The sequence below is a fragment of the Carcharhinus amblyrhynchos genome, chromosome 7, assembly GCF_965287045.1.
Source record: "Carcharhinus amblyrhynchos chromosome 7, sCarAmb.v2.hapA, whole genome shotgun sequence".
In the NCBI taxonomy this organism is placed as follows: Eukaryota; Metazoa; Chordata; class Chondrichthyes; order Carcharhiniformes; family Carcharhinidae; genus Carcharhinus; species Carcharhinus amblyrhynchos.
Window position 1 is genome coordinate 60,153,243 of NC_137330.1, and position 14,403 is coordinate 60,167,645.

The 14,403-nt window shown below is 43.1% G+C and overlaps 1 protein-coding gene across 1 annotated transcript in view; it reads left to right on the forward strand.

Annotated features, from left to right (window-relative positions):
* The window catches only part of tnfrsf21 (tumor necrosis factor receptor superfamily, member 21), an 86,806-nt gene that overhangs the window by 18,145 nt on the left and 54,258 nt on the right, over nt 1-14,403 (forward strand). Inside the window, exons 2-3 of the mRNA XM_080192428.1 lie at nt 3,368-4,010; nt 7,257-7,688. Coding sequence (XP_080048554.1) covers nt 3,368-4,010; nt 7,257-7,688 — 1,075 coding nt within the window. The remainder of the gene's footprint in view (nt 1-3,367; nt 4,011-7,256; nt 7,689-14,403) is intronic.

Sequence of the window (14,403 nt, forward strand, 5' to 3'; positions counted from 1 at the left end):
TAGAGTTGTAGATACAAGTCAGAGCATTAGAATAAGTTAATCTACACAAAGGATTTTGAGATAAAATGCTTCATCAATGTGAGGCTGATTTTTTTTTAACATGGGGATGTTCAGTCAATTTGGTCGCAATTAAATTCTTGAGTTCCAGAGGTGCAAAGAACCAGCTCGTCAAAACTTTATTATTATTACTCAAAAGCATAATTTCGTACTGGTGTCCCCCATTATCTATCAAAATGAAAAGAGCTCCCTCTTGGATTTAATGCAAATCAAAAATTCCATGAATTCTGCTCCTGTTGATATAGCACAGCATTGCTCTGGAATGCAGGAAAGTTCTGTTATGTGCACTGCGCTATCAGACAATTTTAAAATAAAAAAACTGGCATAAATCACCAAGGAAACATCCATGCTCTGCAGTAGAAATTGTCTGAAATTATGTGGAGTATCATCAGGATGATGGTTGTTTGTGCACATATTTTGGGTCTTGCATAAGTATTTGATATCTCAGCCTTTACTTTTGTGTGCCATAAAAATTATTATTTGATGGTTATTGGAGATCATAGAGTCACATAGTACAGAAGAAGCCCTTCAGCCAGTCAAGTCTGCACCAACACATGAGATGAGCCTAAACTATCTACCTAACCTCATTTACCAGCGCTTGATTGTTATGATGTACCAAGTGCCAAATAATGTGAAGTAATTTGGCTCTATCACCCTCAAGCAGCACATTTCAGACTGTCAGCACCCTCACACCACTTCTAAACCTCCTGCCCTTCATGTTGAACTTGTGCACTCTCGTGACTGAGGGGAACAGCTGCTTGCAGTTCACCCTGTCCATGCCCTTTACAATCTTGCATTCCTTGATGAGATCTCCCTTCAGTCTTCTCTGCTCCAACAAAAACAGCCCATATCCTCTGGGTGATCTGGTTTCCTCCCACACTCCAAAGATAGGCATGTTAGGTTGATTTGGCCATGCTGAATTGCCCCTTAGTGTAAGAGGGACGAGCAGGCTAAATACATGGGGAACGGCAATATGGCCTGGGTGGGATTGCTGTTTGCACAGGCTTGATGGGCCAAATAGCCTCCTTCTGCACTGTAGGGATTCTATGATTCTATCCACTCTCTGCTCAAACTTTTATGTTCTGCCCCTGGCAGCATCCTGATGAATCTCTTCTGCACTCCTTCCAGTGCAATCAACATCCTTCCTACAATGTGGCAACCAGAATTGCACACAGTACTCGAGTTGTGGCCATACCAAAATTTTATCTAACTCCCAACACGACCTCCCTGCTTTTATAATCTGTACCTCTTTTGCTAAAGGCAAGTGACCTGGATGTCTTTTTCATCACCCTGTTAACATGACCTTTGCCTTCAGATTGTGGTATGCCATTGGACACAACCTTCTGTCCTCTGTCTCCTCCAACGAAGTCAATTTTGGATCCATTTTATCAAATTACCTTGTATCCCATGTGCATTTTCCTTCTTTATAAGTCCCCCATCTAGGACTTGTTGGAGACTTTGCTGAAATCCATATAAACTACATCAACTGCACTACCCTCATAGACACATCTGATCGCCCCCTCAAAAAAAAACCATCACATTTCTTCAGCATGACCCTCTGACAAAGCTGTGCTGACTATCCCTGATCAAACCTTGCCTCTCCAAGTGAAGGTAGGTGCTCTCCTTCAGAATCTTCTCCAATAGTTTCCCAACCACTGATGTGAGACTTGCTAGTCTGTAGTTCCCTGGCTTATCCCCACAACCTTCCTTAAATAGCAGGACCACATTAGCTGTTCTCCAGTCGTCTGGCACCTCCCCCATGGTCTGGGAGGAATGAAATATTGGTCAGAGCCCCTGCAGTCTCCTCCCTTGCCTCCCACAGCCGCCCAGAACACCCTTCATCCAGATCTGGAGATTTGTCCACATTTTATACCTGCCAACACCTCCAATACTTCACCCACTACATCATGTTGCTCAAGAACCTCACAGTCTCTCCTTGAATTCCATACCTCCGTCCTCCATCACTTGGATGGACGTGAAGTATTTGATCAACATACTACCAATGTCCTCTGGCTCTATCCACAAATTGGTCCTTAATGTGCCCCTCTCTTTCCCTGGTTATCATTGATATACTTATAGAATATTAGGATTTCCCTTACTTTTGCCAGCCAGAGCTTTCTCATATCCTCCCTTTGCTTTCTGGAGATCCACCCTGCACTTTCTGTACTCTAATAACGTCTCCCCTGATTTGTTCTCCTTATACCTACTGGCAGCATGGTGGCACAGTGGTTAGCACTGCTACCTCACAGCGTTAGGGATCTGAGTTTAATTCCCAGCTTTGGTCACCATCTGTGTGGACTTGTGCCGCGTAGGTTTCCTCTGGATGTTCGCTTTCCTCCCACATTGTGAAATGCATGCTGGTTAGGCACATTGGCCATACTAAATTCTCCCTCTGTCCAAACAGTGGCCGACTGGGGGATTTTCACAGTAATTTCATGGCAGTGTTAATGTAAACCTACTTGTAACACTAATAAATAAACTTAAAAGCCTTTTTTCCTTTTCATCGTATCTTGATAATTAGTAAGCCCCTGAATGTTAACCTTTAGGGCGGACTTGAAGTTGCGGCTGTTGGCAACAGAACAGTAGGTAAATTTTTTTTTTGCCTCTTTCGATCTGATTAATGCTCTTACTGGAGTTATCTATTCACTTGAAATGGGTTGCCGATGCGTCTAGTATTCCACTTTTCGGCATTTGTCAAAGAGGGTTAATGGATGATTTCAGTTTCCCACATCCACTCTGGTAATGTTACATTGTTGCTGAATAGGTGGAATCTTATACTGGGTGGGGTAATGCAATTTTACTGTAATGTGAACATTTTCTTTCTGCTTAGCAAAGTAAGAGGATGATGGTGTTGGTAATCAGATGCTTCATAATTAAGGCAACAGTTGTTAGCATTAAGTGTTCTGAGGACAGACACAGCATAGCTAAATGCCAAATCATGCACCCTTTATTTAGACCTTACATGTCCTTTAGCTGCAAATTCGGAAGAACACTCTCTACTCTGAGAAAACTTTTCCTCTTTTCCCCCCACACCAAACATCTTTAGGCTTACACAAGTAACTTGCTAATCACGATCAAATTGAGGGTAATTTTGCATTTTATACACTGCTTGTGAGGAATAATTCCATGTGCATTGAGATGTATAACCAGTTAATTGGTCTGTTCTACTGTTTGTTTTTGGATGAACGTTGGGCACACCGCATGAAAAATCTGCTGCTATTTAATGTATCCACTTATGTAGAAAGACTCTAAATATTTTGCATGCTACAAAATGTCTGACTGATTTGCTTTCTCTCTTGTTTTGTTTCAGCTGCTGTTTGTGTTGCTTGGTGACATTACAGCTCAAGTAGAAACGGCTCCAAAGGCTGCTCTATCTCTTTCCGGTAAATACCGGCACCGTGATCGTGCAACAGGGATAGAAATTGACTGTGACAAGTGCCCTGCAGGCACCCATGTGGCACAACATTGCACTGCATCATCACTGCGTGTCTGCAGCCGCTGTAAAAACGGCACTTTCACAAAACATGAGAACGGCATTGATCAGTGTCACACCTGCAAGCGCTGTGTGGCTCCAATGATTGAGAAATTCCCCTGTACGATCTATTCTGACCGTGAGTGCACTTGCCCACCTGGTACTTTTCTGTCCAACAACATCTGTGTCGTGTATGCAGTCTGCGCAATTGGTTCGCGTGTGAAGAAGAAGGGAAGTGAGACAGAAGATGTCAAGTGTAAACCATGCCCTCGTGGCACTTTCTCTGATGTGCCTTCCAGTCCGAGGTGCAAAACACTCACCAATTGTTCAGAACAGGGTCTGGAGATCTTAGAACCAGGAAACCGGAAAAGGGATAATATCTGTGGCTTACCAAGCACAACTCGGAGCACAGCTACCAACTCAAGCACAGAGTCAGCTCACCACCACAATGGAGTACTGCCTGATGCCTCCACTCCATCAGGTAATTATTTATGATTCAAATACACCTAGGCTAATGCATTACAATTGAACTACAGTCTCCCATCACTTTTGCAGTACATATTAATTTGATTTGTCTGCCTGATGAACCAAATGAATTGTGTACATGAAGCATGTTGTGTTCAGCAGCACAATTACTGAAATCTGGCTCTGATCCAAGATGCCTAGAACTGGATAGCACTAAGCAAAGGAAAGGGCTTTTGAAGAAAATAAGCTGTAAGATTCAAATACGGGTTTCAAAAAGAACTGAATTAATTTCTTCAAAGTTGTAGCGGATTGGAAACAGATATTTCAACACTAAAATCCAAATATTCAGACCTATTTGCTTTGAATCAGATACATTTGCTAATTCATATATTTGAACTCTAACCAAAGCCACCAAATACCATCAAGATGATGAAGTAAAATAACTGCACTTTGTTGAATGTGAACTGCTTGTTGAACACCTATCTCTACCCTGAAATACTCAACGTTTAATATGCTGTAATGGCAATTTTCTAATAGATAGTAGGGGTGATGACACATTTGTGAACTTCTCCAATCATGTTTCTACCCATAACACAACACTGAAACACCCAATGTCACAAAAATTCTATATACGAAGAAAAGCACAGCACAAGAACTGACCCTTCGGCCCTCCATGCCTGTGTCGATCATGATGCGCTGAAATAAAAGAAAAACCTTCTGCCCTTAGAGTCCATATCCCTCCATTCTCTCCCTGTTCTTGTACCCATCCAGATGTCTCTTCAATGTTACTAATGTCTGCTCCCATCACCTCCCTTGGCAACACATTTCAGGCACCCACCACTCTCTGCCTGAAAAACGTCCATTGCACATCTCCCTTAAACTTTCGTCCTCCCACCTTGAACCTCTGTCCCCTTATAATTGACACTTCCACCTTTGCAAAATGCCTCTGACTATCCACCCTGTCTATGCATCTCGTAATTTTGTAGACCTCTATCAGGTCTCCCCTCAGCCTTTGTCTTTCCAGTGAAAGAAATCTTCCCTTATTCCACCTCTCCTGATGGTCAACACCGTCATGAACCTTCTTTGCACTCTGTCCAAAGCTTCCACATCTTTCTGGTAGTGTCGTGACCAGAACTGCACGCAGTACTCCAAATGCGGCCTAACCAAGATTTTGTATAGTTGCAACGTGATTTCCCAACACTTGTCCTGAATGCCCCAGCTGATGAAGACAAGCATTCCATGGGCTTTCTTAATCACAATGGCCACCTGTATTGCTACTTGCAGGCACCTGTGGACTTGAACACCCAAATCCCTCTGTTCCTGTTTCTCAGGGTTCTGCTATTTACAATATAATTTGTACCTAAATTTGATTGTCCAAAATGCATTACCTCACATTATGAGTATTAACCAAGCTCATCATTCTCAGCCTGCCTGAAGCCTTTGACATAATCACTAACACCATCCTCCTTCAGTGCCTTTCCCCTGTGATGGGACTGCCCTAACTTGGTTCCGTTCTTAACTATCCAATTGTAGATTGACACTATCCTGCAATGCCTTACTTCCAGCTCCTGCAGTTACCTGTGGAATTCCCCAGGATCTGTCATTGATGCCCCTTAATTACTTCAGCCAAAAAGACAATGTCAGATTCTGTATGTACGCTGATGCACCCAGCTGTACTTCACCACATCTTCTTGACCCATCCATTATCCCTCCATTGTCATTTTGACTAAGTATTGGGAATAATGAAGCCATGGTCTTCAGCGCCAGTCACCAGCTGCTTTCTCCATTGATAAATTGAATCCCTGTCTCGCTGCTGTCAGAGGTTGAAAAAGACTTTGCAACCTGAACTGTGCTTCCAACCCTATTGTATTCTCCGTCACAAAAAAAGCCCATGTTTCACTTTTGTGATATTACTTGTCTCTGCTTGAGCCTCAGTCCACTTGCTGCTGAAATCCTCAATTGTTCTTCTGTTACTTGCAAGCTCTTCCAATAGACTCCTGTCCAGCCTCCCAACTTCTACCCTTGTAAATCACTGCTATGCGTATCCTAACTTGCTCCAAGTCATTGTTATATGTAACACCTGTGCTCATTGACCTGCACTGGTTTCTTCACTAACAATGATTTGTGTTTAAAATTGCCATCCTCCTATTCAAATCCTTTTGCTTTTATCCCCCTATATTTGTGACCAGCATGCAAACGTGCAAAATAGCGGCAGTAATAGGTCATTTGGCCCTTTGAACCTGATTTGCCATTCAGTAAGATCATGGCTGTTTTTAATTTCTACATTCTCAACTACCCTGATGACCGTTGATTCTTTTGCCTAACAAAAATCTCGTTACCTCCATCTTCAATGTTCAAATATTCCATGATTCTGCCTTGTTGCCTTTTGAGGTAGATAGTGCCGAAGACGTACAATTCTTGAGAGGAAAATATTCTCATCTCTGTCTGAAAAGAGTGACCCTGAAGTTTAAAACCATGCCCAGTATTTCTGGACTCACCCACAAGAGCAAACATTCTTTCCATGTCCAACTTGTCAAGGTGATTCAGTATCTTCTGTATTTTAATTAAGTCATCCCTTACTCTTCTGAACTCTGAACTTTGCAGCCTTCAGTCTCTGCATTGCTCCAATTCTGATCTTTTGTGCAGCTCCAATTTTCTCTGTCTTATCATTGGCTGCTGTGCATTCAGCTCCCTGGACTCGAGGCTTTGGTATCAATTCCCTGAATTTCTTTGCCTTCCTACTCTCCTTATTAAGATATTCTGTTAAATCTTTGGCTAACATTTCCAAATACATCCTTATATGGCTTTGCTAACACTGCTGTGAAATGCCTTGGGAATATCTTGTAGCTCTCATGGACTGAGTCTCAATTTTTTTTTGACTGCTGACCACTTGGGCAGGGGATGATACTGAGCTGGCCAAATGGCCCTGTGTACTGAAACCATTCTACGATTCTAATTTGTCTCTTTGTTGAAGGTGCTGAAGCCAGTTGTCAAACTGCAGCATTCATCTTGGCTGAAATCCAATGACTGAGCAGCTTTTAAGTGCAGGTTCTTAAACATCCTTCCATGTTACTGGAGCACAAAATACTGGGTATGCTGCAGTGATACAATAACCTTATGAATTAGCTCAGTTGTTCATGATGTTCACCCACATGTTGAGAAAGCAGTATGAACCTTTTGGAAGATTGCCTTTTTTCTGACTAATGAGCTTTGATCCTTGCTTCTTCCAAGGTAAAGGAAACCAGTTTTTAATGTTTTGCAGGTATTCCTAAAAAATTGAGCACCACCGCTACATCTGCAACCACAACTTTAAACAGCGGAGTGACCAAAGAAGCACAGCTTTGGCATTCTTCCCGGTTACGCCCAAATTCAGCTCTTTCCGCTTCGATGAATTTTCAGCCAGTCATGGAAACCTCGAGAGCTGGTGCTGATTCCAGAGCTCCCAGGAAAGGCCTGCCAAGGCCAAGCGCACATAAGCACTTTGACATAAATGAGCATTTGCCATGGATGATTGTTCTCTTTCTGCTGTTGGTGCTGGTGGTGACAGTAGTCTGCAGCATCAAGAAAAGCTCCCATGTGCTAAAGAAAGGCCCCAAGCAAGACCCCAGCAGCATTGTTGAAAAAGCTGGCCTCAAGAAACCTATTTCCCCTACTCCAAATAAAGAAAAGTGGATTTACTATTCTAATGGACAAGGTAAGCAAACAAAGATTTAAAGCTTCAATGTAATAAATTGCAGCCACCTTTCAACTTTAAAATGCAAATAAATTCATGTTCCTGTTACACCAACATGAAAATGGAATGCTTCTGAGTCTCTGGTTTCAATTTTAGTTTTCATCATCCATTTTGCTGAATTTCTGATATTAACTCTGTTATTCGTGAACAATTGAACAGCTTCCGGACACTGGATACCTCAGTTGTCTGGATGGCAAGAGTGTGGTTCCAAACATTGCCAACAGTGTGGGTTTTCAGTTCCTGTTGTCCCTGTTGGGCCTCTTTGCCCAGCCTACCAAGAAAATGGCTCAGGTTGAAGCATCAGCAGAGAATGAGCTAAAGTTCTGTCTTTGAACAGAGCACATGTAACCATATTATATCATACCATTCTTCTAGTTTGCATTCCATTGGCATCTGTGGCATCGTGATACAGTGGTTAGCACTGCTGCCTCAGTGCTAGGGATTTGAGTTTGATTCCGACCTTGGGTGACTGAGTGGCGGTGGCAAGTTCTCCATCTGCGTGGATTTCATTTGGGTACTCCAGTTTCCTTCTACATTCCAAAGGTGTGTAGGTTGAAAGGATTGGCAATGCTAAACTGCTTCTTAGTGTCTGAAGATGTGGAGGTTAGGTGGATTCACCATGGTTACAGAGATAGGGAGATGGTGGTGGGTCTGGGTAAGATGCTCCTTCAGAGAGTTGGTGCAAATTCAATGGCTTCCTTCTGCATTGTAGTGATTCAAAGCCCAGCAGTGTCATGTGCAGTGTTGTTGTAAATTCCGTCCTTGCCCTGTCTTAAGAGTTCCTGATAATTCATGCTGACTGTTTTCAGTTTTAATTATTACAAATTATAGTACTTTAGTCAGTGTGTCATTACAAGTTAATGGATTAAGTGTCCTAAAAATCTATAATTGCTCTCAGATTATGGTGGCAAAAAGTAGGTATGGAATGATTGTTCATATTGTTAAACATATCACCAGGGAATGGCTGCAAGACTGGAGAATATTGGACCAGGAGTTGAGCTTTTGGAGCCTTTTAAGCTATTCAGTTAGATCATAGCTTGATCTGTATCTTAAGTCCACCTAATCACCTTGGTTTCATAACCCTTGATAGTCTTGTCTAACAAGAATCACTCTTGTCATTTTTTGGGGAGATCGTTTCAGATTTCTTCTGTGCCAGAATACTTCCTAACATCACTCGTGAAAAACCTAGCTGCAATTCAAAGTTTATGTCCCTTTGTTTTCTGCTCCTCCCAGCAGACCAGATAGTTTCCCCCTCTTGTGATTAACTAACTATTTTGAGCATAAACACCAACAAGGTCACTCTTCTGCATTCAAGAAAATACAAACCTAGTCTATGGAACCTGTTTTCTTAATTTAACCTTCATAATTTGGCTGCCATTCTGCACTGAACCACCTCCAAATTCAGTATGTCTTTGATGTGTAGTATGCATATTTAAATGAGTACCCTGCACAATTGTAATGTAATTTTCATTACTTTCCAATAGTCTTGAGGTAAAGGCTAATGGTTTTATTAGTTTAACTATGTTTTGTATCTACCCGTTAGCTGCTTGTGGGGCCCCTCAATTGGGGCTTATACATAGTTCCTAGCTTCTCACCATATAGAACGTACACTGATCCATTTGAGGTCCAACCTGGATGAACTCTCATTTTCCTACTTTGAACACCAGCCAGCGTTTCATCGACTTATTAATTCTGTTGATGTTCTATTGCAACTTCCTGCTTCCTATTTACTGCACCAGCTAATTTCTTCAGCAATCTTATTTATTACAGGCTGCATTTCTTTATCTGAGGTTGTTATAAATATAGTGAAAGGTTGTGATTCCCAGGAGGACATAACTAGTCACTGAGCCAATTTGAACATATACCAATAACTCCTAGCGTCTTTCTCCTGACTTCAAGCCATGTCAACAGGTTGCCTCCAAATTCATGACCTGAATTTTTCCGACGAGTCAGCGGGGAATACATCCACATCCTCTCTGGCTGCCGCACAGCCAATTTATGCACAGGCGGGCACTGACTGGCATTAGGCAGAGCTTTCACCCCTCATCTGGAAGGAAGTCACACCTCGGAGAACTGTCAGCCAGTCTGAATGGCTGGCAGCTCTCTATTCCCGACTGCATCAGTGTTGCAGTGGGTAGAAGAAGAACTACATGGAGATACCTGAGACTTAAATCCCAGGACCTGGAGAACCAGGTAAGTGTCAGGATGGGAAGGGTAGGGTCAGCCTGAGAGATTGTGAGGTGGGTGATAAGGGTTGTGGGGATAGAGCATGGGGGGGGGGGTGGGGGGGACTGGAGGAGGAGCAGAGAGTGGTATAGTGGGAGGTCCATAGATTATTTAGCCTTAAGGGGTGGGCATCCCATTCAGGGCTTCTGATGGAGCCTTCTGAACTTCCCATCCCAGATAAACTTACCTTATTTTCAGGTTTCCCTCCGCGGTGCTTCAATCCACCTGACAGCCTGAAAATTGAGGCTGGAAAATTGGCCACAGTATTGCTGCAAGGTAGGGACTGATGGGAACCAGCAGGGAACTGCGTTCCTGTAATTTCATGCTTCTGTCCCAACTGAAGTATTAAAATTCTGGCCCATGTGTTCTCCATTTTGTAAATGGCCTGTTAGGTGAATTGCCATCCATAGGTATCCTTACCTTCTACATTTGGTACCACCTCAACCAATTTGAGTAGGTTCATTAAATGTGATGTGCCTTTTTACAGTTTCATGCTGGCTGTCTCTGGCTGATATTTGTCCAAGTACTCAGCTGCTGTAAATTAATATAAATTTTTATTCTGTTCATTTGACCTTTGAAATGAGATTTTTATTTTTTTGATCACCCAAGTGGTGATTCATTGTTAGCCCAGATGGGAGAGTATGCTGTTCTCCTTGTTTTCTGTCTCAATTTACTTGAAACTTCAGCGACATTTCTGTCTTCCTTGTCCAGTGTCTTTTTGAAACTTCCTTTGATACATCAGATTTGGTCAACCAACGCCCTGTAGCTTGAAGCCACTGAGGAAGTACTGACATTTCAATGAAAGGAGGTGCAGCTTGCAATTGTACATTTTGTTTGTTAGCCACAATGGTTTCCTGATGTCAGCTGCATCGCTTTGTGTGTTTTGTTCAGAGTACATTTTGTTTCCGATATCAGGCGCAGAGCTAAAAAGACGTAAACACTTTCCATTGCTCAGCTACCATGCCTATTTGTCATATTTTGCATGGTTTATATTGCTTAAGTATATCTCTCATTCAAAAGTTGATGGGGATAAGAAGCCAGAAAATCATATGGTCTTGACATTCTGATTTTCTGTGTTATTGATCTATCCACAAGACTCTCATTTCATACTCAATAGTTCACAGGATTCAGGGGAAAGTTACTGTGAAATGTTTCACTGGGATGCCATGCTCTGAAGTGGGAGTTGAAGAATACTGTCCTCCATCCCCCTCCCTTCTTGTTGGTATTGTTTTTGTGACCTCTGTTTTCCATGCTCCTCATGCCATTTGGGAGTGACATGAAGGATGAGTGACATTAGGTCTCCCAACACTTTATTTGACCTTTTGCCCATGGAAATACGTTTCCCTGGGTGCTGAGGAAACTGCTATTTCACACCATAGCACAAAACCTCTACATTATTAGACAAAAGATAGATGAGCAAATGGCAGAATGTAGGGTCCAAAAGTATTGATTGGATCAATTCAGCAAGTATTTGAGAGTTGTTTCTTTCTGAATCAAATGTAGAACGTTCACCTCACCTTTCTCTTCACTGCAATGTTTTTGGCCCTTCTGGCATCTTCAGGAGGTGCTGAAATATGTCAGTCAGGCACATAAAGGTCGTACACTGATCTTGTGAAGAAAGCTGCAGGAAAATACAGAATGGGTACACTGCAAATAGCATCAAGTTGGGGTATGATTGTTAAATAGGTATTGAATTAAATGCCCTTTACCTTGCTGTGAATGCACCCATATGATTGAAAATTACAAGACACTGGGGGATTTGACAGGGTGGATGTTTCCTCCTGTAGGAAATCACGAGGCATGATTGTTTAAAATTATGGGTCACCTGTTTAAGACCGAAATGAGGAAAAACATTTTGTGTTGAGAGACTTTTGAATTCTCTTCCTCAAAATTTGGTTGAGGTGGAACTTTTGAATATAGCAGGTATCTTGCAGGTAGGCAGGAATGTGAAGTTGAGGTTAAAATAGATCAGCCATGATCTTAATGAATGGCAGAGCAGACTCGAGGGGCTGAGTGGCCTACTGCTTCTAATTAATGTGTTTGTATTCAGATAGATGAATTGATGGCACAGATAGGCATGGTATTATATCCAGTGGAGAAATGTGTTGCAAGGTGACCCAAGGCTGGGAGCTGAATACTCGAATATACCTGACATTTCCTTTCTTCCTATCCTTCTGAGAAAGAGATGGGAAAACATAAGAACATAAGAAATAGGAGCAGGAGTAGACCATCTAGCCCTTCAAGCCTGCCCCGCCATTCAATAAGATCGTGGCTGATCTGTCGTGTCTCAGTTCCACATTCCCGCCCTCTCCCCATAACCCTTAATCCCCTTGCCTATCAAAAACCTATCAACCCGCATCTTAAATATATTTAGCGAGGCAGCCTCCACCACTTCAACGGGCAGAGAATTCCAGAGATTCACCACCCTTTGAGTGAAGAAGTTCCTCCTCAACTCCGTTCTAAACCGCCCCCCCTTTATCTTGAGGCTGTGCCCCCTAGTCTTACTGTCTTTTCTGAGCGGGAAGAGCCTCTCCACCTCTATCCTATCCATCCCATTCATCATCTTATATGTCTCAATGAGATCTCCCCTCATTCTTCTAAACTCTAACGAGTACAAGCCTAGCTTATTCAGCCTCTCCTCATTCTTCAACCCCCTCAACTCCGGTATCAGCCTTAGTAAACCTCCTCTGCACTCCCTCCAAGGCCAAAATATCCTTGCATAAGTGCGGCGACCAAAACTGCACACAGTACTCCAGCTGCGGCCTCACCAGCGCCCTGTACAGTTGCAGCAAGACCTCCCTACTCTTATATTCAATCCCCCTCGCTATGAAGGCCAGCATCCCATTTGCCTTCCTGACCACCTGCTGCACCTGCAGGCTGGGCTTTTGCAACTCATGCACAAGGACCCCGAGGTCCCTCTGCACCGTCGCATGCTGCAGTTTTTCGCCACGTAAGTAATAGTCCTTCCTACCATTATTCCTGCCAAAGTGGACAACTTCACACTTGCTAACATTAAATTCCATTTGCCAGTTCCTGGCCCATTCTCCCAGCCTATCTAGATCCTTCTGCAGACTTTCCACACCCTCTGCACAATTTGCCGATCCACCAATCTTGGTGTCATCAGCAAATTTTGACACCATACATTCGGTTCCCTCCTCCAGATCATCTATATAAATGGCAAATAGCTGAGGCCCCAGCACTGACCCCTGGGGCACTCCACGTCACCAACCGCCAGTCTGAATAGCACCCATTGACCCCCACTCTCTGCCTCCTATTTGACAGCCAATCCCCTATCCACGCTAACACCCTACCCCCAACTCCATGCCCCCTGACCTTCTGTAATAACCTCTTGTGCGGCACCTTATCAAATGCCTTCTGAAAATCAAGAAACACCACATCCACCGGCTCTCCTCTATCCACCGCCCTAGACACATCCTCATAGAACTCCAATAAATTCGTCAGACACGACTTCCTCTTAACGAAACCATGCTGCGTCTGCTCTACCAAACAATTCTCCTCGAGATACCTTGCTATTTTGTCCTTAATCACGGATTCTAACATTTTACCTACAACTGACATTAAACTAACCGGCCTATAATTCCCTGCCTTTTGCCTGCCACCCTTCTTAAACGATTGCGTAACATTAGCCATTTTCCAATCTTCCGGCACTTCCCCGGAATCCAGCGAGGTTTGGAAAATAACTACCAAGGCATCCACTATCACCTCCGTCATTTCTTTCAGAACCCTTGGATGCATTCCATCCGGTCCTGGGGACTTATCCACAATCAGTCCCTCCAGTCTTTCGAGCACTGCCTCTCTAGTAACAATAATGTCATTCAGGCCCTCCAGTCCTACCATCTTTCCATCGCTAACACCCGGCAAATTATTCACGTCCTCCTCCGTGAAGACCGAAACAAAAAAGTTATTCAAGGCCTCACCCATTTCCCCATCCCCTATCACTAAGTCCCCCTCTTATCCTCCAGTCAGCCTCTTCCTTTTTATATATTTATAAAAACTCTTGCTATCCTTTTTTATATTAAGCGCTAGCCCAGCTTCATAGTTTATCCTACCCTTCTTTATCAACTTCTTTGTCATTCTTTGTTGATGTTTAAACCTCTCCCAATCCTCTTCTCGCCCACTACTCTTAGCTACTCTAAACGCATCCGCTTTTAATTTAACACTTTCCTTTACCTGCTTCGTTATCCACGGCTGATTATCCCCCCTCCTATGATCCTTTTTAACCATCGGAATAAATTTCTGCTGAGCGCCAAGAAAGATCTCCTTAAAGATCCTCCATTGTTCCTCAGCAGACCAACCTTCCAATGCGCTCCCCCAATCAACATTTGCCAATTCCTCTCTCATCCTATCATACTCCCCTCTGTTCAAACAAAGGACGCGTGTCCGGGAACCCACTTTCTCCTCCTCCATCTGCATCAGAAACTCCACCATA